Source organism: Mus musculus, chromosome 4 (genome assembly GCF_000001635.26).
Source record: "Mus musculus strain C57BL/6J chromosome 4, GRCm38.p6 C57BL/6J".
In the NCBI taxonomy this organism is placed as follows: domain Eukaryota; kingdom Metazoa; phylum Chordata; class Mammalia; order Rodentia; family Muridae; genus Mus; species Mus musculus.
Window position 1 is genome coordinate 128,202,254 of NC_000070.6, and position 23,963 is coordinate 128,226,216.

General features: G+C 49.8%; 1 protein-coding gene across 6 annotated transcripts in view; it reads left to right on the forward strand.

Moving 5' to 3' along the window:
* Nucleotides 1-23,963, forward strand: part of Csmd2 (CUB and Sushi multiple domains 2) — a 581,156-nt gene that overhangs the window by 215,749 nt on the left and 341,444 nt on the right. For all 6 annotated transcript variants that reach the window (XR_001784158.2, XR_001784159.2, XR_001784160.2 and 3 more), the window contains exon 5: nucleotides 7,464-7,671. Coding sequence is in view for 2 of the 6 variants with exons in the window: in XM_011240560.3 (XP_011238862.1) it covers nucleotides 7,464-7,671 (208 nt within the window). In the remaining 4 variants the exon portion in view is untranslated. The remainder of the gene's footprint in view (nucleotides 1-7,463; nucleotides 7,672-23,963) is intronic.

Consider the following 23,963-nt stretch of genomic DNA (forward strand, 5'->3'; position numbering starts at 1 on the left):
TTCCCCAAACCCATCCCTCTGGTTGACTCCTGCAGTTTTATGAAGCATCACCACCCATGGTGGCCATGATGAGCCACCCATAGGCCCTGCCCTATTCCTTTGGTCTTCTGCTACAGACTGGGCCTTCCAAACTACAGGTGTACCTTTGCAGACTGCCCCCCTACCAGAGCCACATCCCACCTCATCCATCCTCTACCAGAACAGAAGGCACAGGTCTCACGGAGTCCCCCATTGCTTAGCCTCAGCCCTGGAACTCTTTCTTACTAACTTTGACAACATTTGTTTCTTTAACATGGGGCAAAGGACCTTTCTAGAAAAAAAAAAATGTCCCCTGCTCTTCATCCTCTAAAGTAGCTCCCACGTGAGCCAAGGAAGAGTGACTCCATCTGCACACAGAAGGAAACCTTAGGGTAGAATCTCCCAGACGCCCATGGTGCTCTGGCTGAGATGCGGTTACTTCCTTCTCTCAGAGTCTGGGGGTTCCTTCAAACCCACAGATCTCTGCCTCTACTGGTGCATCCTCAGTAGCATAATTGCTCATCAGTTGTCCTTCATGCTGTTCTCAGGATGTCAAACCTCCCAGGAGCAAAAATAGTTACTGGTTGCTCAAGCCATGACAGGGACCACAGCTGTGCCGGGATTCACAGCTGGACCAGCATGGCTGTGTTCACGCTCAGGAAGGACCCTGGGCCTCCCACACAGGTGTCTCCAGGGCTGGGATCAGGAGTAGATCAGCCTCCCCACTGGAAAGCTGTCTGCAAGTATTCACTGAATGAGTAGCAGCCTGGCTAAGCATTGTTCAGCCCTTAGTGTCCAGCAGGCACACCACCTGAGAGGGAGATTTCTGTGGGACACACAGCCAAAGCTCTAAGCCTTGCTCTATCCAGAGTGCCACTGAAATAGGGGTGGGGCACAGGATGTAAGTCTCAGGTCAGACAGAAGGGGGCTGTGGAACAACTGGGGTTCCAGGCACAGCAGTCCTGAAGCTGACTCTCAAGGGGCCCTCCTTCTGAGGATCCTGGCCCATCTGGGTTCTGTCCAGGTAGCAGAGAGCAGAAGACGGGGCCTGTGATGTCCCTTGATGTGCCTGCCACTCTGGGCACATTCACAAAGGCAGACGTCCCTTAAGAGACAGGAGCACAGCGGAAACTCTTTGATCCACTACAAGGAAGACCATGTGTGTTACAGCAGCCAGCCTCTGACTCAAAGAGCATCAGCCCAGGATCAAAGGAACCTTTGGGAAGAGGGAGAGAATTCAGAGGCATAAGGGGCCAAAAAGCAGGTGGGGTTCGGGGAGACTGCCTGGAGCAAGATGGGTTTGGTCTTGGAGCATCAGGACAAGCACTGCTGGCTGCCACCAGACCGCTGGGGGATAGGCGTTCTGTCGGCAGAGTCCGGACAACGGGCTTCAACCATTTGGGCCTCAGTTTGGGGTGTCGCTTATAGGCCTTGCTAGTAAGTGAAGGTTTGAAGTTGAGAAAGCTCTTTATGAAGTGCAGGCCAGAGAGAAATGATGATGGGGAAGTGGAGGGGGCCCAGGACAGGTGCCTGTGTCCTCCAGAATCACAGGGTAGAGTTTGAGGGTGCTTGAGAGCTGGTGATACGGGGGTGTTCCTTCTGCAGCTAAGGGGGGGCCCAAGCTAGCCAGAACTATGTTGTGAGGACTCACTGGCAGGAGTCAGATATCCTGGACAGGAGTGTAGAGAATAGCAGCCCCAGAGCCTGTTGTGGCTGTCAATTAAACCGTTTGTGGGTAGCGCATATTGTTGTGTGGACAGGGAGTAGCTGAGCCTGGGCTGTGCGGTTGCAGCTCCGATAGTTGACTTCCCGCATTCCTGCAGGAATCCTGAGCAACTTCTCTTCCCCCTTTGGCCACTGTTCTTCCTGAACCAGGACAAGTCATAACTTGGGGTCTGAAGTCCCATCCCCTGATTCAGGCAGGTCTGCACCTTGTCAGTTGTATCAACTTGCAAAGAGGCTCTGGGCCAGCCACTCAGTATCGCTGTGCCCATTTTCCCAGCAGTCATTGGAAGTAATGGCACTACCGAGTTCAAAATGGACTGGGGTTCTGCTTATAGATGCTTCTGGCCGACGGCTTTGTTCCAACTACTACTGTGATTCTCTGCCACAGACACTGCTGGCCAGCAATGATTGACATGCTGGCCTTGCTTTGTCTAATTTAATCCTTACAGAAGCCTAAAGAGGCCACAGTGTTGCTAGTTCCTATTGTGAAGGAAAGGGGCCAGGCCTGGAGAGGTGAGGTGGGTGGCTTTGTTTCTGGTGATAGTAACCCATAGAGAAGCTGAGACAGCCCAGGGCTGTGTTCCTGATGCCCATGGTCTTGACCACCGCTGACCCTGTGGGCAAGGATGTTGGCAATCTAGTGACCTCGGCAGGAGACTCACAGTCACAGCAACACACTGACTGTGGAGTTTCTTGCCCTCGCTGGTGCAGAGTTTGAGGGCTAGGATGCTCTGCATGTTGAGGCAGGGAAGCCTAATTTGTCTGCCTGAGCGCAGCTGGATCAAGCGTGGTTCACTGAGACCTGTAAGGCAGAGAAGCAGGTGTGGACTGGGGCAGTTCTGAAACCATAGAGTCCTAGGTTCCGTTCCCAGTTCTGGCACAGGTAGCTGTGCCGATGGGGCTGTTTTAAACTCAGCCTCAGTTTCCTCATCTGTAACATAGAGGTTATCTTGGTTCCTTCCTCTGTGGCTGTGATATGATACTCTGATTGAAACAACTTAAGGGGGAACAGGTTTCTTCTGGCTCACAGTTCAATGATATGGTCAGCCATAGCAGGGAAGCCATGTTGGCAGGTGCAGGGAAGCCATGTTGGCAGGTGCAGGGAAGCCATGTTGGCAGGTGCAGGGAAGCCATGTTGGCAGGTGCAGGAAAGCCAAGGTGGCAGGTGCAAGGAAGTCAAGGCTGGTGCTTAAAGCATTCACCATTAAGAAAAGAGATGTGAGAGCTGCTGATGCTGCTGTTTAATTTCCTGTCTCCTTTTACACAGTTGAGGATCCCAGCCAAGGAATAGGGCCGCTCACAGTAGGCAGGGTCTTCCCACATCAATGAGCACAGTCAGGAGGATCCTCCCACATATGCCCAGAGGCCCCATTTCTCAGGTGATTCCTGTTTCTATCAGGTTGACAATTGACACTAACCTTCACAGGAGTGTCTCAGCTAAGCTTTTCAGTGGCTCGAGGGTTCTCAGTGCTCTGCTGGCCCTTGACAGACACTCCACAAAGAAGAGCTTCCTAATCCGTCCTGCACTGATCAGGTTGCCATCGCTATAACTAACACATTATCTTAGTAGGGTTTTTATTGCTATGAAGAGATGCATTGACCACGGCCACTCTTACAAAGGCAAACATTTAATTGTGGCTCTGTTACAGTTTCAGAGGTTCAGTCCATTGTCATCATGGCAGGAAGCATGGCAGCAGGCAGGCAGGCAGGCATGGGGCTGGAGAAGGAGCTGAGAGTTCTACATCTTGCTTCGCAGGCAGCAGAATGGGACTTTGTTCTACACTGGGCAGAGTTTGAGACCTCAAAGCCTCTGTCACAGTGACACACTTCCACCAACAAGACCTCACCTTCTGATAGTGCCACTGCCTACAGCCAAGCGTTCAAACACATGAGTCTATGGGGGTCCTACCTACTTTACCCACCTCACAGATACATGAGAGAAACAAGTAGTGAGGCAGAAGGGTTTGCTTTGGCTATGGTTTCGGGAACTCAAGGCCAAGATCAGCTGGTTCCCTCGCTTGCCTTGGCTTCAGAGGAGGCAGAACATCATAGTGGCAGGAATGTGTGGAGGAGGTGGCTTACCACAAACATCAGGAAGCAGGAAAATGGGTTCTCAGGGCAAGACATAGCCTCAAAGGACATACCCCCTATTTCCTCCAACTATGCCCCACCTCCAGAAGTTTCCATCAAATTATGAACCCATCAGTGGGTCAATCCATGGAGAAAGGCAGGGCCCTCAGAACCCTTTCACCTCTTGATTGATGACTGGGTGTCCTCCCTGGGGCCAAGATCAACATGAGCCTTTTGAAGAATACTTTGTGAAACTGTACCAACCAGGACAAGCTTGAATGTAGCTCTCCACTCTGGAGACCCGGATGAGGGAACACTGTGTGTAGAAAGAATCTGCCTAAAGATACTATTCTCATGAGCTGCTGCCATTACCCAAAGCTTCCATCTGTGGGTCCGGAAGGAAGAGTTGTTGATTTCTTTGGGCACGGAATACGTTTGGTTGTTTTGTTTTTGTTTGTTTGTTTGTTTGGGTTGTTTGGTTTTTCTGTCTTGATTGACAAGCTAGGGTTAGGTAAACCCTTAGGACACTGTACATACCTTTTCCCATGATGCATCTGGCTTTGATCGTATGCACATCCACTCCTTCATAGGATGGTAAATAGGGTTTCTCCCTAAAAAATCATTCTGAGGACACAGGTTGCCTTATTGGACATGCACCTAAAGCCAGTTCAGACTAGATCATTATCCTGCCCCTGGATTTAGGATAAGCTCCAGGAGGTAGTTGACCTCAAAGTTACTAAGGGTTTCTAGGGAGCTTCAGAGTGGCTGATCACTTTATTTGTGTGTGTGTGTGTGTGTGTGTGTGTGTGTGTGTGTGTGTGGTGGTGGGGGGGTTGTACCACACCTCATTGCAAGTGGTGAAATCCCAGCTCTCTAAGTGCAGTGTGTGTGTGTGTGTGTGTGTGTGTGTGTGTGTGTGTGTGTGGCGGGGGGGGGGGGGTTGTACCACATCTCATTGCAAGTGGTGAAATCCCAGCTCTCTAAGTGCATTGTTGGTGTGTGTGTGTGTGTGTGTGTGTGTGTGTGTGTGTGTACAGAATCTGTAGAACTAAAGTTATGGGTATATTTGGTGCTTTGAAAGCATATGATGGTGAAGGTGTGATTCTAGAAAGACTTGTAAAGCTTAGGTCAGGCCGCCATAGCTCCCAGGCATCATCCCAGGGTGCTCTGGGGGGAGGCGTGGCACATGCATTCCTTGTTCTTCCCGTTCCTCCCTGCACTGTAAGTCACTGGATAGCTAACAGAGGCAGAGGGGACAGAGAGATGGCTTTCTGAAATTATGGCTAATTGGAGAGACTTCAGGAGGAGCTAAAGCCCACCATAAATAAAGCCATAAGCCTGGGAAGCCAAATATCAGCACGACGCACCTGCACCTGGGATGCCTGGCTTGATGGTGGCGCAGGAGGCCCTCTGCCAGAGGAGAAAGTGTAGATGAATATTTTAGGGCTCGGTGTGAGCTGAAGGTTATATTTTACGACTCCAGAGTTGTAACTATGAAATACGATGTCTTGTTTAAAGTGCAAGGAAATCTCCAAACAGCTTTTACAGCATCTTCAATCAAAACAGGATGGTTCTAGAGCCAGGGGGTCAGAGGAGTCCAAGATGGAAGAATGACATATTCTCTGAGCACACAGGTGGCTCTGGCCTAAGGGTTCTGTGAGACACAGTTCCTGCTGGCAGCATGGTCCAGGGGTCCCTGGCTAATGCTGGGGTACTTGAGAGGGACTTTAGTGTGGAGAACACTGCCATCCTGGTAGAGAGAGTAAGTAAAATCCTGTCTTAGCCACTTTCTGTGTAGCCTTGACAATATAATTTAACCTCTCTGGAGCTCCAGTTTCCTGCTCAGTCCCTTGGTTCACCAGATACTCAGTGAATGTCTATTTTATGCCAGGAAATTGGCTAGCTGCTTGGTCCAGAGCGCACAGTCTCTGTCTTCAGAGAGTTCAACCTCCAGATATGAAGGAACTGAGAATGTCATTGACCAAAGAAGTATGGGAAATAATTATAGGAAAGCATATGGTGTGTGTGTGTGTGTGTGTGTGTGTCTGTCTGTCTGTCTGTGTCTGTATATATGTGTGTGTCTGTGTGTCTCTGTGTCTGTGTATATGTGTGTGTATCTCTATGTGTGTCTCTGTGTGTCTGTGTATATGTGTGTGTATCTCTGTTTGTGTCTGTGTGTCTGTGTGTGTGTTTGCGTGTGCATGTGTGTGTGTGTGTGTGTGTGTGTGTGTGTGTGTGTATGCCTGTGTGTAAGATGTGGGGGTCCTTTGCCTGATCCAAGTGACAGGGAAATGAAACCATCCATCCTTTTCCTTATGAGAGAAGATTGGGAGATGAGGCTAAGATGGGGAGGCGGAGCTATCACTGAAGTGACTGGAACACCCATGACCTCAGGTTGTGTGCTGTGGACATGGGAGTCATCGGTATCCTCAGGCCTGAGAGAGTAGTCAGCAGGCAGGTGCAGGTCCACCCTCTGCAGACCAAGGTCTAGGACTGGGCTCATTGCGGCAGTTTAATGAGCTGACTGAGAACTCAGTGGGCCCAGCACCTCATCCTCTTAGCCCACTGGTCACCCTGACCAAAAGACTGCTGGAGACCAGGCCTAGGCTGAGACTTTCTGCAGACCCTGTGGCTTCCAGGGGTTCCATTCCCACCTGAGCCCCTCCCCCTCCCTCTCCTGGAACAAGGCCACTCTTTTGTCCTTGTGAATATTGCAACATAGGAGTGGGAGGAGCCACCAACCCCACCTCTACCCCTCTTCCACACCCCACCATTCCTTCCTTCACTTTTCCTCCACATCCCACCATCCCCTTTTCCACCCCCCCTCCACACCCTACCATCCCTTCCTCCACCTTTCCTCCACACCCCACCATCCCCCCTCCACCCTCCCTCACACCACCCCAACCCTGGCAGAGCTGGGATCCTAGGTGAAGCTCTCATGGCCACCTGCTCCCTTTCACTCTTGCTGTGTAACACAGGGTCTTCACTCTTCCCATCCTCTCCCCCCCACTCCCCACCCCTTCTTCTGCCATCCTCTGTCCCCATCACAGGCACACCTCTGACCATCACTGAGCACCAAGGACGTCTTTCTACTCAGGCTCTGGCCTCTGACTCCCTGCAGAGATCCCTGACCCCAGCCCAGTTCTCCTCTACCTGCAGGCAGAGCTGGAACCACTCAGCAAGAAGCAAGCTTGGTTTTCCTGCCACCCTCTTCTCTCACCGTGACTCCTGCAGGGCTCAGGCACCCTGTGCTTTCATCATCCACACTGCACTCTGTCCTCCTATTCTTCTCTCAAGGTTGGGGTAAATGTCCCTTCCTTCAGATGTTCCTAGCCCCAGAACCTTCCATATGAAGCCCTTTGGCTCTCTCCGCCGGGAACCCCTTCCTCACCTGCTCTATCTAGTAAACTATTTATCCTACAAAAGCCAACTCTAACGAGACCTCTTCTCTTTCTCCTTCCCCAGTTGACTCATTGAAGTAGCACATTCGGCTATTTACTTCTGTCCTTAAAGAGTGAGCTGTCCTTTTAGGAGACCAGACTGGTGACAATTGTCATACAATCACATGCCAGGACCCTTTCTGCCCCACTAGATAAAATCAGGACCCAGGAGTCCTGACACTCACAGGAACCTTTTGTCTTCCCCCACAGCGGATGACGCCTGTGGAGGGACCCTGCGGGGCCAGAGTGGAATCATCTCCAGTCCCCACTTTCCTGCCGAGTATCACAACAATGCTGACTGCACATGGACCATCCTGGCTGAACTTGGAGACACCATCGCCCTGGTTTTTATTGACTTCCAGCTAGAGGATGGCTATGACTTCCTGGAGGTCACGGGGACCGAAGGCTCCTCTCTCTGGTGAGTTTCCTGCCAGCCGCCCTCCTTCCCTCGTGGCCTCTGCATCTGGGGAGGACTGGACTGTCCAAGGTGTCCTTGGCATCCTCCTCCCCGCTGGTTTGTTTTGAACTCTGGAGTCCTTGCCTCTCATCATTAATGAGAAATCGCTGGCTGCGTGGTTTTAAAGCGGAGATGCGGTTTTTTACAGGGATTTCCATATCTGATCTGAAGTGTGTCCTTGCAAGTTTCAGGATGGAACTTAGCGGAGAAATCAGAATTAAAGCTAAAAATGTTTTGATCTCACGACACGAGCTTTGGACAGGGGTAGCACTGTGTATGGAATCTTGTTGCGTTTCTGGATGACACAAACACCTTCAGGGGCCATTGCTCTTCTGAGCACTGTTGGGGTCTTGAGACATGGGCGGTGACTGTGTGGGGAACAATGGAGGGATTCGTCTCCCTCTTGCCAGCTGTGTCAGAGGATCACTTTTCTTCCGGAACATCCTGAATACTCCCAGTTGTTGGCAGGTGAGGGAGGAGGAAGGACATGAGAGGACTGCAGGCTTGACATCCATCCTTGGTTGGTCTCTACAAGCTCTGACTGTTGGTGTGTGCCCAAGAAGGCTGAGGATGGCTTAGGGAGGTGTTGTGACCAGCCTTTCCAGTTATGTGACATCTACAGGTGCGCTCTTAGATTCACACTGTGACTCTCTTATCCAAATAATGATGTCTAGGGGTGTTTGTGGCACATCGGTATCTAGCAGAAAAGTTTCCAGATGTAGGACAGACTGGGATGGGCATCTTTGTTGATTTGGTGGGGGGGGGGGGGCAGGGATGGCTCAGGACATGAGACAGTGGGGCAAAGGGGCATTGCTGGATATTCCAGGCAAAGCAGGAATTAGGGGCTTGAGAGCCAGGGGAGGCTCTTGTGTAGGGACACAGGGTAGTTACTGGGGTGGTGATCAGACAGAGAAAGACGGAGCTGGGATGGAGAGGGAGGATGGAAGGCTATGACTGTGTGCCTCCTGCCTGCCAGTTATTATGGTGGTGAAAAACCTTCCTGAGCCAGGTAGGTGGCACACACCTTTAATCCTAGCACTTGGGAGGTTGATAGGAAGAGTTCTGTGGGTTTGAGGCTAATGTGGTCTACAAAGTGAGTTCCAGGACAGCCAGGGTTGTTACACAGAGAAACCCTGTCTTGAATTTAGGAAGGGAAGAAAGAAAGAAGGAAGGAAGGAAGGAAGGAAGGAAGGAAGGAAGGAAGAAAGGAAGGAAGGAAGAAAGGAGGGTAAAAGAAAAAGGCCCCCTGAGCCAGATGCGGCCCTTTGAGGGGTGCTCTTTGCAGAGTGTTGAGGCCACCTTGGAGGTTGGCTGATCTTTCTGTAAATGTGCCTCTGATCTGAGTGGGATCAAGGAACTGGAGTTCCCCTAAGCTGTTCAGCCTGCAAACCCTGGGGCCCCAGGCTCACTGTAAAACATTCATTCTTCTGACAGCAAATGGAAACTGTGAAGAGACAGAGAGAGGTGGGAGACACGGATGAAAACCGTGGCATGCACCCCTGTGGCCTTTTTTTCTTAGCTGACTATTTATATATTTTATTATGAAATAGTATCTGAATATCTCTACTCATGTATTTTTAACTTAGCACAGAATCATGAAAATTTTTCGTGCATCATTAGAGTCCTCCAAAATAGATTGTGATGAAAGTGGCGATCACTGAGCACATCCTACCCATAGGTGCCAGGCCAGTTCAGGCCAGTTCTAAGTTCCTTGTAGCTCTAAGTTCAGTGCATGGTCATAAGATTCCTATGAAGGAAGTTGCATAATGTCTCCCCCTTTACAAAAGAGGAAAAAGAGGGACCAGAAAGCATCTGCTACTTGCTTTAGGTCACACAGTGCTGGGGTTGCAGCTTGGGTTAACACCACTCAGAACCTGTCTTTCCAGCCAGGAACATCATGTTGTCTGTGACGTGTTCCCATGGCTTTGTAGCTAGCTAGCAATCAGTGTCTTTTTCTCACAGTGAGGACTATGCCGTGGTTTGTTTCCTGGGTCTGTTATTTTCAGCTTCTATACACAGATATAAGGATAAATGTCTTTACCTGCTCCCTCTCTTCCAGCCTCAAGCCTGTTTGACTCAGTTGTTTGTACATGGGTCAAACAATCTTTTATGGCTTCTGCCACCTCACATCATCGAAACTAAAACAGATCTCAAAAAAAGTCAGCCTGTTCCTTTAAATCACCCAGCGGAAAAGGCATTATGTAGTGACCACTGGAGGTGTCATCCCCAACTCTCTGCCACCAGATTAATTTCTACTTGTTAGGAGGGCTGGTATTATGGGTGCCAGGTAGGGTGTGTTTGTTGTTCTAATTTCTGCAAACCTGGCAATTACAGGTAAAATGAGCTTGGGGCTCAGGCTGCGAGTTTGGGAAGAAACAACTTTCTCCCTTGTGCCTTTCTTTCAAGTCTCCCCCAGATACTTGAAAAAAAAAGAAAGGAAAAGAAAAGAAAAGAAAAGAAAAGAAAAGAAAAGAAAAGAAAAGGGAAGAAAAGGAAAGAAAAGAAAAACAAGGAAAAGAAAAGAAAAGAAAAGAAAAGAAAAGAAAAGAAAAGAAAAGAAAAGAAAAGAAAGGAAAAGTTCTGCTGCTGGCTTGGGTAGACCAGTTTATAGCATTAGATGAGATTCTTGAACTCTGGGTCCTCTTAAAAGAGACAGATTTGAATGTGTGGGAGTCTGTTTGTCTGTGGAGGCGACAGGAGTCCTTTGAAAGACTGTACCTATACTACTCCCTGTCCCAGCAGCAGGTTGCCATGGATTCAGAGCAGAGGGGGCACATGCTGTGTGGGACTCAGTTTCCTTTCTTCCCTCTGCCAGGTGAGAATTTCACTGGGGGTTTCCTGAGGGCTCTGTTCAGTGGGGACTTTCGGGACTGGTGCGGGAGTGATCCGTAATTTTCTGGTTTGCCACGTAAGGCTATTTTAGAAGGGGGCCTGCCACCTCCCAACACTCAAGTTCATCAAACAAAGGACGCCAATGGCCTAGAGTGTGGCAGGAAATAATTGCTTGGCAGCCTGGAGGTGATAGAATGAAGGGTGGGGGAGGGGGAGAGAACCACAGATAAACCGCAGGGTAGCCCAACCTCAGAGCCCAGCCAGCATACTAATAGCATCTTGGAGGTCTTAGTCTCTCTGGTTTATACTGGCCTTCTAGAACCAACCCTCCTCCCTCCCCAGAACCCCTCGCGCCCCCCCCCCCCCCGCCCCTCCTGTTGTGGAAAGGCTATTACTATCACAAGCCCTGATCTGGACTGTTCTACCATGTTTAGAGAGCCCTAGGACTTAGACCTCCTCTCCCTTCATTCATTGTATAGGAGCAGGGGATTGAATATAAGCAAAGACAGTACTTGAATCATCCCAGCACAATCTGTTCTACCCCTGACACACATAGGCTGCTACAGTACCCAGGCATGCCCTTCCATATCACTGCCACGGATGTAGCACGGAGCCAGCACCCCACCCCTTTCACAGGTATGCATATACATAGACACACACTTCTTTGGGCTGGGGTGGGGAGGTGCTCCCTGCAGGTGCTGCTCTTACTCAAATGGGTAGGCTTGATCTCTGACCCCCCCCCCCAATGGATCCCACACCTTTCCATCACATTAAATGAAAATGTTCTCAGCATTGCTATCTTGGAGAGATCCTGATACCTTCCAAAGGGCAGGCTTGGGGAGACATGAAACTGTTTATATGAGGGACCTGGGTCTCTGGGGGACATCAGGTCAAGTTGAGATGAGAAGTTCTTGCCATCTGGCTACAAAGATGGCCTCTCTACGATTGGGGCAATCATGGCAGGGAAGGCTGAGGAGAAACTGCTAGACCCATCTCTCTCCCTCCTTCCTCTGTCTTGTGGCCCATTCCCCAAATGCTTAGGCTGCAAGCTCCACCATGCCCTCTAGACAAGAAAAGGGCAACCCGGGAGTCAGAGACACTTGGCCTGAAGTAGCCGTCTAATCCCAGGATAGTAAGTGCCCCTTTGAGCCTTGGTTTTCACGCTTGAAAATGAGGTTTATGCTATAAAGCGTGCAGGGAGAGCTGAATGCGTACACTGCTGCTAGGACCCTCCCTGGTGTGATACTCCCGGTCCAGAGACAACTCCAGGGCCATTCTCCGAGGGACAAAAGGCAAGATGCGACATCTCTATGGCCTTGACAGACTCCATTCTCACCCTCAGTGTCCCTTACATCGCTCCTCTTTCCTTTGCTTGCTTTTGTTGATGTAGTTACGAACACGGAAGTTCCAGTCTACAGACGGTTGGTCTCAATATTTTGTGGCTATATTCTCTCCCTTTGAAAGACCTTGTTTTCATTATTAGGCATCCAGCACATGGAATTTACGCACACTGGAGCCATTTGATCTCAGTGACTTCCGACAAGGTGTTTTACTGAGGGACCATTAGAAGGAGGCACACGGAGTCTGCCTGCGGTCATCTGCTCGGAATACCTATTTGCTTATTCATTCACAGCCAACCGTTAGCTTAGGTTATTAGTGCGCTTTCTCACTCCCTTCTATTTATTTTCCATAACCATTGATTGAGATCCTTCTACAAACCAGGCTTTTCTAGATGCTGAGGACAAAGACACAAACCAGGGTCCTGGGGAGTTCTTCATTCAGTCCACAAATGTTTCCTGGAGCTCACAGCTAGTGCCAGGGGGATAATATTATTCAGTGGTTTACAATATCACGTGTTAGGTATTTTTCTAAGAGGTATAAAGGAGGGTTCTCCCAGGGCCTGAAAAGAGAAATTCAAGCGCCAAGACTTCAGGAACCAAAACCCCATTTCCAACCGACTTAAGCTACAAAGGAAATGTGTTGGCTTCTGTCACTGAAAACAATCCAGGAGTTGGCTTCAAGTACTGCTGGATCAAGGTGAACACATAATGCCATTTCTCTTCCCTAGGGTTTCTTTCCTATGGCTTAGCATCTTTTGTCAGGCAGGCTTTCTCCATGAGTAGGCAAAAAAGATTCCCAGCAGGTCCCTGCTACCCGCCTGTGTTAGCTGTTCTAGTAGGACATGGTCATAGTGCTTTCTTTCTCTTCTTTTATTATTTATTGATTGAGCATTTTATACATGCATTTAGTGTGTTTGGATCAAGCCCCCCTCCCCTCCCTCCAGTTCTTCAATCCCCACCGTCACATCTCCTCCCAACTTCATGTCTTCTTTTCTTCTTAACATATGAAGTCCATTTAGGGCAGCCAGTATGTATGTGAGTGTAGGCCACCTATTGCAAGAGGGGCAGCCTCTCAAGGACCCCATCCCTAAAGAAAAAGGACTCCCCTCTCCCAACAGTGATCAGTTGCCCAGGGCGCCTCAGCTAGGTATGGGGCTCCCTGCCTACTGCCCGCACCATACTAGGATTTTGTCTGGCTCAGTTGCCCAGCCACTGTCAGATCATATGTGTGACTCCCCTGCCGTGTCCAGGAAGCACCCTTTAGCTGTAATCGACCACTGCCTCTGGCTCTTATAATTATCCCGCCCCCTCTTCCATCCTCAAGCTTGTGGGGAGAGGATGTGGTATTGATGGTCCATTCTGGGCTGGCCACTCTGCATTCTCCTATTCTCTGCATGTTGACCAATTGTGGGTTTCTCTGTCAAACATCATCTACTGCAAGGAGCCTCTCTGATGAAGACTGAGAGATGTACTGATCTGTAGTTATAACAAGGTGTCTTTAGGATGCAGTTTATTATTACATCCATTTAGCAGAATATTAGTGGTAGGCCTGTGACCCAGCCCATCTTGGGTTCTTGACCCATTAGTAGAGCCAAGAATAAGTTCTTTTTTTGTAGAGTGGGCCTTATGTCCAATCAGAAAGTGTTTGTTTGGTTACTCCCATAACATTGGTACCACTGTTGTCAGTGGGCATTTATTTATTTTGGCTGGCTTGCCATTAGCAGCTTGCTGGGTTCACAGCCCAGTAAGACTGGTAGCTACTTTTCTTCTCCCCAGTAGCATGCATAGCACCTTCCAGCACCGTGAAAGCTGACCAGTAAGGATGAAGCTTCCAGGTCACTAGTAGCTTAAACTTGAGTCAAATGTGTCTTTGGCAGTGGTCTCTTACCATCACATTTGGGAAGTGTCCAAGAGAGTGACCAAGAACAGTGACGACATCCTATAATGCTTTGGGGGCTGATATGGGACCCCGGCCTTTCTTGCTGATACCTGCAAAGACCACAACTACACAGTCACATACCCACCCCTCAAAATGTTGAAACCATTGGCCCGAGTCAGATCACATAACCGCAGACCTCTTGCTCACACTGGGGTAGAGATAAACCTAAGGATGGGAACCCTGGGGTCTAGAGAGTTGAACATTAAGACTGTCTGTCCTTCACAAAAGTTGTCAGTCTTTTGACACTCTGAGCACTGTGTCCCCAGGGGTGGGTTTTATGTTGAGCCGAAGAATGTGTAAGATTTTGCTACCAGCCTGGAACAGGAAGGAAGGCTCCCTGCTGTCGGGGGCATCGTAAGCTGGGCACAGGGAATGGAGCAGGGTGATGACTGTACACAAACCTCAATGAGCAGCAGAAGAGTGTGGGTCAGGGAGGGCCTCGCCCCATGTTCACAGAGAGGGGTCTACAGTGGCAGAAAGCTACTGAAAGCCTTAAGCACAGGGGCAAGAATACCCTGAGTATTAATGGAGTCAAACTTGAAGGCCCAGATGGCAGCTGGAAAAGTTGTTTGCAGGCACTGGAGCAGGAGAGGGACCAGCCTGGGCTGCTGCAACTCTGAAGTGGGAAGGGAAGAGCCTTCAAAGCATCTCAGATATAGGGTTGGAGTGATAGCTTAGTTGGTAGAGTACACACCTAACAAGTAGGGAAGCCCTTGGATCAATCCTTAGCGTCAAACACACTGCGCATGCACACCTATAACTCCAGCACGCAGGAGGTAGGTGTGGGGGCATCCTAAAGTTCAAGGTCATCCTTCGATACACCGAAAATTTGTGGCTAGCCCGAGATAAGTGAAACCTGGAGGCTCATAAAAAGGGCAATGAAGGTAGGAGAGGAGTTGGTGGCCATCCATGTCTCTGATTGAATGCCTGTGGGGGCCACATACTGAGCAAAGTGTGTATGTGGGACAAGGGGGAAAAGGTAAGGCTAAGGTAGAGGAGATGGTTGGTACCTGCTGGCCACTCTAGCATAAAACAGGCATTGTAAGGAAGCCGACTCTACAGCAAGGATGGAAATCAGGCTGCCCAGGGACAGGGCACTTCGTAGCTCCGAAAAACAGAACTTTGGGATAAGATGTGTAAGGATGATCAATGAACTCATAGTCACGTCAGCCAAATATGGTGTCTGATTTCTCTGGAGTCAACAACTTATGTTTATCTTTACCTTCACTGTCATGGGCCACCCCCTGTCTTGATCACCAGTCCCCCTTCATCACCGTTTATCCATCTCTACATAGTTCTTCTGCCTTGCCTTGTCTGGCATTGGCCCTGACCCTGGGAGCATAGAGATGGAAAAGACAAGCGAGGCCTGTGCCTTGTGAAAACCTATGATTCCCAGAGAACCACAGAGCAAAGAGCAGACACCTGTGAGACCTCATAACAGGTGATGAGATGGGGGGAGGAAGACCCCATGATAGAAAGGTCGGGGTGCCATCACTAAGGGGAAAGGTGGAACTTTCCTGCTGCGGGGGGAGCACTGTGGAGCCATCACCATGTCCTAGCTGCCTTTGAACCTCATGCATGGCTTGGAATGTGTCTCCTGAGGTTTTATCCACCTTGAATTATCAGAGGCTAGGTAAGATCAAGGTCCCAAGTTGGCAGACGCACCCAGGAAGCAGTGGGGACAGTACAAGGATCAGGGAGCTGAGCCTAACCCTGGTGAGCAAGCAGACAAACTGAGGCTGAGACAAGGAACCTGCTGTGGTACCCAGCTGGGTGATGCCCCTGCTACCTCTCCATCCCTGCTACACAGCACTGCTTTAGGTCACACCAAGAAACTGTTTGCTTCTGATGGAGCCCATGAAATTGCATCTGTTGTATCCATCAGGAGCCAGGCCATAAATAACTAGCCTTTTAAAATCTCATCTCATGCATCTCTCGGAGTTGGAAATAGCATTACAAGCTCCATAGCCAAGCCGTAGGAAAGGATTAGTGCCCTAGCAGGCCGCTGGCATGCATTGAGTCCGCAGGGCCAAGGCCCTGGCTCCCAAGCTCTCTACTGAGGAGCAGTGTGACTTCTCCTCCTCCCTTCTGCAGGTGACAGCACGCTTTCAGAAAGAAAACAAAAGTCTGAGCTGGGAGAGCGGGCCTCAAGGCTATGTTGTCTGCCATAGACACGGGGGCTCTGCAGGAGCTTGGGGCTCACAGTTCTGTGCGTGGGAAGTGGAAGTAGGGCAGCTGGCCTGCCCCCCATGGCTCTGACGGCATGCAACAGGTTTGTACTAAGTACTTCATCTGCTAGGAGGCCTGTGCCAGGGCTGTGAAGGGCACAGACAACAAGATGCTGTCCTCAACCTCTCCCGAGGAGCTGCCAGGTGCCTGGCGGCGTGGCTAAGACAGATGGAAGACATTGTTTGGGGCCCTTCTGGGGCCCTGCATTCTGGCAAGCCTCTATCTTCCAGAAGAGTGTTGATCCATTCGGAATGTCCAAGGTCTCCATTCCTTTATTTGGCTACAAGTGTGCATTCCGTTCATTCCTGGCTGAGTCCAGCCTATATCCCACCAGTGTTTCTCCCCACTGTGGCTCCTGCAAGCACTTTCTAGGTTCCTAGGACTGATCTACCTCTTTCTCTATCTTCTTTCTCTTCTCTCTCTCTCTCTCTCTCTCTCTCTCTCTCTCTCTCTCTCTCTCTCTCTCTCTCTCTCTCTCTGCCTTTAATAGTTTTAATTTAATCTTAGCCTCTTTCCAACCAGTGGCTGGGTTATGACGTTCACAGACTCATCAAGGCAGCAGGATTCACACAGAGAACTGGTACTTGATAGTCTGTTAGAATGGTTGGACTCTACAGTCTGAGTCATTTGGGAAGGGAAGGAAGGACACAAAAAGAAAATTAGACTTTTGGTATCCCAGGCCATTTGTCACCTAAGCTTCTGCTTCTTAAGAAAGAGTCTCACTGTATAGGCCTGGCTGGCCCAGAACTTGCTGTGTGGGCCAGGCTGGCTCCTAGCTCACAAGGATCCACCTGCCTTTTCCTCCTAAGTGTTGGGGTTAAAGGTGTGAAGCAGCATGCCAGGTTGACTCAAGATTCTTGAAGAGTAGCCTACACTGTGCTCCCAGTCTTTGGTTCCTGTTATTCCCCTCATCTCCTTCCTCCTCCAAACCTCAGCCTTCCTTGAGCCCGTTCACTCTTAGGGCATTTCAGATGCCATCTTGGAGGACATTCTATAACACTTATACTGGGTATTTTATTTAGAGTGTTTTCTCCTTTTTCCACCTTCCTGATTTTTTGGCTTTGTTTTGTTGGTGGTGGTACTGAGGTTTGAACCCAAGACCTTGCAAGTGCTCTCTCTACTTTGGTGCTGTTTTTCCAACTTCTCTCTTTCTGGTCCTCATTGGACTTCTCTAAGCCTTCCTCCTAATTCAAAGCTCTGATCCTGCCTGATTGCCCTGCTCTGGGAACACATTCACTTGGGGTGAGCTTACCTGCCGTCAAGGCTTCAGTTACCACCTGTTGGTTTTGAAAGCCAAAGCTGGCTCCCTAGACCACCTCTCCACTGAATATCAAACTATAGAGCCAATCACTTGGTGGGCGTTGTGTCAACCACATACCATCACTGCCTCTACCCCAGATCGTTCCACCTTTGCTCATCATTGACTGCATAAAAGGCTGTAATGGCTGGTTTTGGGTGGAAACTTGACACAAGCTAGACTCATCCAAGAGGATGGAGTCTCAGTTAAGAAAATGCCTCCATGAGATCCAGCTATAAGGCATTTTCTCAATTAGTGACCAGTGGGGGAGGGCCCAGCCATTGTCCATGGAGCCATCCCTGGGCTAATGGTCCTGGGTTCTATAAGAAGGCAGGCAGAGCAAGCCATAGGAAGCAAGCCAGTAAGCAGCATCCTTCCATGACTTCTGCCACAGCTCCTGTCTCCCAGTTCCAGCCCAGCTTGAGTTCTTGTCTTGACTTCCTCCAATGATGGAAGTGTAAGTCAAATAAACCATCTCCTCTCCAACTTGCTTTTTGGTCATGGTGTTGTCACAGAATAGAAACCCTAACTAAGACAAAGACCAAATTCATTTTCCTGCTTAGTTTTTGGCATTACCTTGTTACCTAAACTCCAGGGACTTGTCCCCACTCTGTCCCCATACAAACAGCAGCCACATTCAATTAAGGGCTAAGCTCTCCCAGCCTACCTTTTACAATATGTCTTCCTATTCTTCCTGCTCCTCCCCGAATTCTGCCCACAGTCTCATCTTTGTGGGGTTTAATAGCCCTTTCCCTCATCTCCTAGCATCTTGGCTCTCTCTAATCCATCCTTCCCACTGCCACCAGAATGGCTTAATTAAAATGCAACTCCGACATGCTAGGCCCCAGGCGAAAGCTTTCAATCACTCTCTGTTGTCTAACAGAACAGACTTCAAGGCCTTGATAAGGCACACAAGATCCATTTGGATCTAACTAGCCCTTGCCTCCCACTGCAGCCTCATATCTTAACTCTCCAGACTTTGAAAACCATCTACCCAGGGCACTCTTCCAGAGGACCCAGTTTCAATTCATAGCGCCCATATGGTAGCTCACAACCATCCGTGTCTCCAGTCCCAGGGGATCCAGTGCCGCCTTTTGCCCTTTATAGGTACCAGATACACTTGTGTTGCACAGACACATATGCAGATGAGACACTTGTAAGAACAAAATAAATGAATTTTAAGGGGTAAAAGCCATTAGCCCTAAATCCCACTGTGATACCACTAAGGAATGTGTCTTGCTTGATGGAAGTGTCTGTAATCCAGAATCATGCAAGGGGATACCCAGGCTAAGAACATCCCCCCCAATCTGGTGGCTGCTCTATCTAGAATATGTGATCTCCTCCAGTGCATGGCAGGGAATATAAGTTGAGCATCCAACATGGACTTTTCACTATCCTACCCCAGATATAATATACTCACCTTCTGGCTGCTTTTTTATTGGTTGGAATAAACCACATGGTTTATACTAGCTCTCAGGAAGCCAGGAAATGTGGATGAGCAGATAAAACACTGGCGAGGCAACCACTATCCTACCTTGTGTCTCTATAATTATGATGCCCTGCTCCTGCTCTTGCTCCTGCTCCTCCTGCTCCTCCTGCTCCTCCTGCTCCTCCTGCTCCTCCTGCTCCTCCTGCTCCTCCTGCTCCTCCTGCTCCTGTTCCTCCTGCTCCTCCTGCTCCTCCTGCTCTTCCTGCTCCTGCTCCTGCTGCTCCTCCTGCTCCTCCTGCTCCTGTTCCTCCTGCTCCTCCTGCTCCTCCTGCTCTTCCTGCTCCTGCTCCTCCTGCTCCTGCTCCTCCTGCTCCTGCTCCTCCTGTTCCTCCTGCTCCTCCTGCTCCTCCTGCTCCTCCTGCTCCTCCTGCTCCTCCTGCTGCTCCTGCTCCTCCTGCTCCTCCTGCTCCTCCTGCTCCTCCTGCTCCTCCTGCTCCTCCTGCTCCTGCTCCTCCTGCTCCTCCTGCTCCTCCTGCTCTTGCTCCTCCTCCTGCTCCTCCTGCTCCTCCTGTTCCTGCTCCTGCTCCTCCTGCTCCTCCTGCTCCTGCTCCTCCTGCTCCTGCTCCTCCTGCTCCTGCTCCTCCTGCTCCTGCTCCTCCTGCTCCTCCTCCTGCTCCTGCTCCTCCTGCTCCTCCTGCTCCTGCTCCTCCTGCTCCTCCTGCTCCTCCTGCTCCTGCTTCTCCTGCTCCTGCTCCTGCTCCTCCTGCTCCTCCTGCTCCTGCTCCTCCTGCTCCTGCTCCTCCTGCTCCTCCTCCTGCTCCTGCTCCTCGTGCTCCTGCTCCTCCTGCTCCTGCTCCTCCTGCTCCTGCTCCTCCTGCTCCTCCTCCTGCTCCTCCTGCTCCTCCTGCTCCTGCTCCTCCTCCTCCTCCTGCTCCTGCTCCTCCTGCTCCTGCTCCTCCTGCTCCTCCTCCTGCTCCTCCTGCTCCTCCTGCTCCTGCTCCTGCTCCTGCTCCTGCTCCTGTTCCTCCTGCTCCTCCTGCTCCTCCTGCTCCTCCTGCTCCTCCTGCTCCTCCTGCTCCTGCCCCAGACCAGCCTCCCCATTGTGTCCCAGATCTCACCTTCACTAGATTGTCCCTGCTGGAGTCACCTCATTTCTTCATCTGTCACCTTCACATTCTCTCATCTTCTGTCTACTCTGGATAAACCTAATAGCACACAGCCATGTGACAGTATTTACCATCTGAAACCCGAACCAAAATGGGCACCCCAAAGATTTACTGCTTCTCCACCCCAGTCACTTATTATACAATTTCTCGGCTACCCCAGGTGCTGAGCCCATTCTCTTTCTTAGTTATGTGCAGCATTGCCACTAAAACAGACCTTGCTAAGACTACAGATGGCCCCCCATCCCAGGTAGCCAAATCCAGTATGCCTACTCCATCCTTATGTGATTTGGTTTTCCAGCAACATATTTGGCATAAGCTAGAGTCATCAGAGAAGAAGAATCTCAATAGAGAAAATATCTCTATAAGATTAGGCTGTAGGAAAGCCCATAGGGTATTTTCTTAGTCAGTGATGGATGGGAAGGGGTTCAGCCCATTGTGAGAGAGGCCATCACTGGGCTGGTGGTCCTGGGTTCTATAAGAGCTGAGTGAGCCACAGAGAGCAAGCCAGTAAGCAGCACCCCTCCATGGCCTCTGCATCAGCCTCTGCCTTCAGGTTCCTGCCCTGATTTGAGTTCCTGTCTTTACTTCCTTTGATGTGGAAGTGTAGCCCAAACCATTCCCTCCCCAGCTTGTCTTTTTGCCATGGTGTTTTATTACAGCAATAGAAACCCTAACTAAGACAGTCTCCTCCTCTTGGCTACTAGGAAACTCCTTGTCTCCTGGTCCTTGATTCCTGTGAGCCTCCTTTTCTCTCTTCTCCACTGCTTCACCTCTGCCCAGACTTTTCACTTAGATCCAAGAGGTCCAGAACCCTCCACCTTTTTCCCATCCCCCGCCCCCATTGCCAGGTGACCTCACAGGTCTGTTTTCAATATCATCCGGATGCCAATAACCCTCCATTAAATTCTCTGCCCTCCAAGCTCCATGCATATTACAGGAATCCTTAAAAACAGCAACAACAATAACAACAATAACAACAACAAAACTCACTCAAAGTAGACATTTTTTCTTAATATGGCAAAATATGTATGACATGAAATTTGCCATTTTCCATTAATTGTACAATTTGGTGTCATTAAGGTCACTGGACAACAGCTTTATCCATTATTGCCCACCCAGCCTCCCCCAACCCTTTGAATGACAGCCTCCAGCCTGTGGTGACCACTCCTCTGTCTGCCCCTCAGAATCTGACCGGTCGGGGTGTCTCATATAAGTGGACGGTACCCACGTTCCTCTGTGTTTAGGAGAACATTTTCTGGGCTCGTGGTGTCAAGGTTTCATTTCTTTTCAGGCTTGTATTCCATCGTGTTTTGTGTGTCCTTTGGTTAATCCACTCTTTCGCAGACTTGGATGGCTTCTTTTCCATTGGAACTTCTCCTCCCCTTCCTACTGCAGTGGCTCCTCTCCCGCCCTTCTCTATGGGCTTCCACCTCCCTCTGTCTCCAACGATAAGCAGCTCCTGCCCATTCTGCACCAGTGTCTTTGGGCCACTCAGTGACCCAAGTCTACCAATCCCAGTATCTGTTCTCCAGGGAGCAAGGAAATTTCTAGGTCATAAAGCAGATCCTGTCTTGGCTTTCTGTCTCATCCTACCACAAGCTTCCACCTTGCCTAGCTTCCCCCCAGCCTTCTTCCCTGCCTCTCTCATCCTCACCATGGCCCAGCTACCACCCGCCCTCATCCTTCTATGTGCTAATTGGGCTTGTCTTTGGACTTCTTCCCACTGGCTTTAAGATTCTGTTTCTTTGGTTTTGTTTTGTTTTGTTTTGTTTTGTTTTGTTTCCAGACAGGATTCTTCTGCCTAGCCCTGGCTGGCCTCAAACTCACAGAGATCTGCCTGCTTCTGCCTCCTGAGTGCTGGGGTTAAAAGTGTGTGCCGCCACTGCCTGGGCTTGTTTCTTTGGTCTTTAAAATCCTATTTCTTCAAAAAGCTCTCTCTCTCTCTCTCACACACACACACACACGCGCGCACACACACACTTAAAGGACCTGTGTGGTTTTGAAACATTGAATTCACTTTAAACAGCTCCTTCCCAAGAAAGGCTTCCAGTCCATACAGCCTCCGCGCACTCTAGCTGTCTGTCATGATATCTTGCTTCATTTCAGGCCTTCCTTGACATGTAGTATTTTCTTGCTTACTGATGTCTGTATTTTTTTCATGCCCTTCCTGTTCTCCCCACCCCCATGACCCGCAGAATAGTGGAAAAATATTTAAAAGCCCAGATCCTGGGCTTGGCACTTAGTAGGACTCTAGGGTGGGTTTGCCTTGCAGACCTTGCTTGGCCGATCTCAGCGTCCTGTGGCTAATTGCAAAGGTTAACATGGGGTCTCTCCACCAAGTATTTTAAGTAATCACCTTCCTGGGGACATTTGCAAATTAGCACTGACTCTGGCTGATTGCTCCTCCTCAACTCTGTCTGATTAATAATTAATCAGCAAACTGCTTGGCCAGAGAAGGCTGATCAGCGCTAGGAACGATCTTAAATCATGCAAGTCATTGGCTAGTCCTAAAACCACCGAAAACAGCCCAGCAGTGGGCAGGACTGGAGAGGACTGACCTCATGAGCCAGGGATAGTCTCCGGGTTGTTGGTTTTCTCTTTTTGTCTTTCCCTTCCTACCCCTCACCACCTTTTGAACAAGAAATCAGTTAGTCTCAGAGAGAGTTGGGGGTGGGGGGCACAAAAATAGAAATGTGTTAAATATCACTGTGAGTTTTTTTTTTTTTAATTCTTTCCATTCAAAGGAGTTTTGGTCTGAGGGGTAGAGGTTAAAATTAGCCAGTTTGCTAAGCAAACAGCTGTCTGGCACCTCATGTCATTTTCCATAGTCCTCATCAGTTTTCAACTCTCCACTCCAGTTCCCAGACCAGCACACCTAGCTCACATTAAGGACGAGGCTTAATGGGCACAGCTCCTCCTGCACCCCAGGCTTGGGGAGGAATCAATTTAGCAGCCACCTGTCCCATCAGGATTCTCTCTAGTGCCCTTTGCCTCCCATCTGCAAACCCCAGGGTTTCGAGAGAGAAGGCAATCAGAGAGAGATGAACGCACTTGCATTGTCAGCCATGAACTTGAAGACCGCTGGAGGCCTCTTTGAGTCTCAGGCATTACCTCCTGTCCCCAAAGCCAGGCCTGTGTGGAGCTTCGTCTTGCCCAGCTTCCTACATGGGTCACTGAGATATGGCTGAGGTAGTGTGCGGAGAGACCAAAGGGGTACGCTAATGTTGAACTCTGGCCCAGGGAGAAGGAGCAGGAAGCAAGGCTAGTCTGAATGACTGGCATGCAGCCCCGATTGCCAGTGAGAACCATCCATTGGAGAAGGTGCCACCCTCACCAATTGCATTAGACTGCCCTCGGATGAGACTGTGGGTCTCAGTGTGTACTGCTGCAGGCATGATGCAGCCTTGGAAGCTTGGGGGACATGATAGGGAGCTTCAAAGAATGAAAGCAGGGGATGAGTCTCTTAGGGACCCATTGTCTCCTGACCGTTAGGAGACAGGCAGGACAGAGGGAGAAGAGATGGCCAGATAATGTGGCTTCCAGAGACCCCAAAATTTCTCCCAAACACCCTCTTGGTTGTACTCCTGCTTTCCAAAATACTCCCTAGAACTGACTGAACTTTCCAACCCCCCCTCCCCTGCCACCAACTCCCTACTCAGAAAATGGTATGTGCGATTCCACATTTCTGTACTTCATATGTATGTATGATTTTCCTCTATTTGGGGAATTCTACATGTGAGATCATCAATATACTTCCTTCTGTGACTGGCTGTTGCCAAAAGGAGCAAGGTTCCCAGTTAGCTCTGTGAGATGGTGGATAGATAGGCCAGCTGGCTCCACCATAGCAACCTTGTGCATAGCACTGCACACACATATATCTTAAAGCACTATCTTCTCTACCATGAACACACATAAAATTTATTTTTTTAAGTTAAACAGAAAAGTATCTACTGGTTGCCTCTTTGACTGAATTGGGGTTGTTACGTTTACTAGATGTCTTGTCCCAGTGAGCTTCACTGCA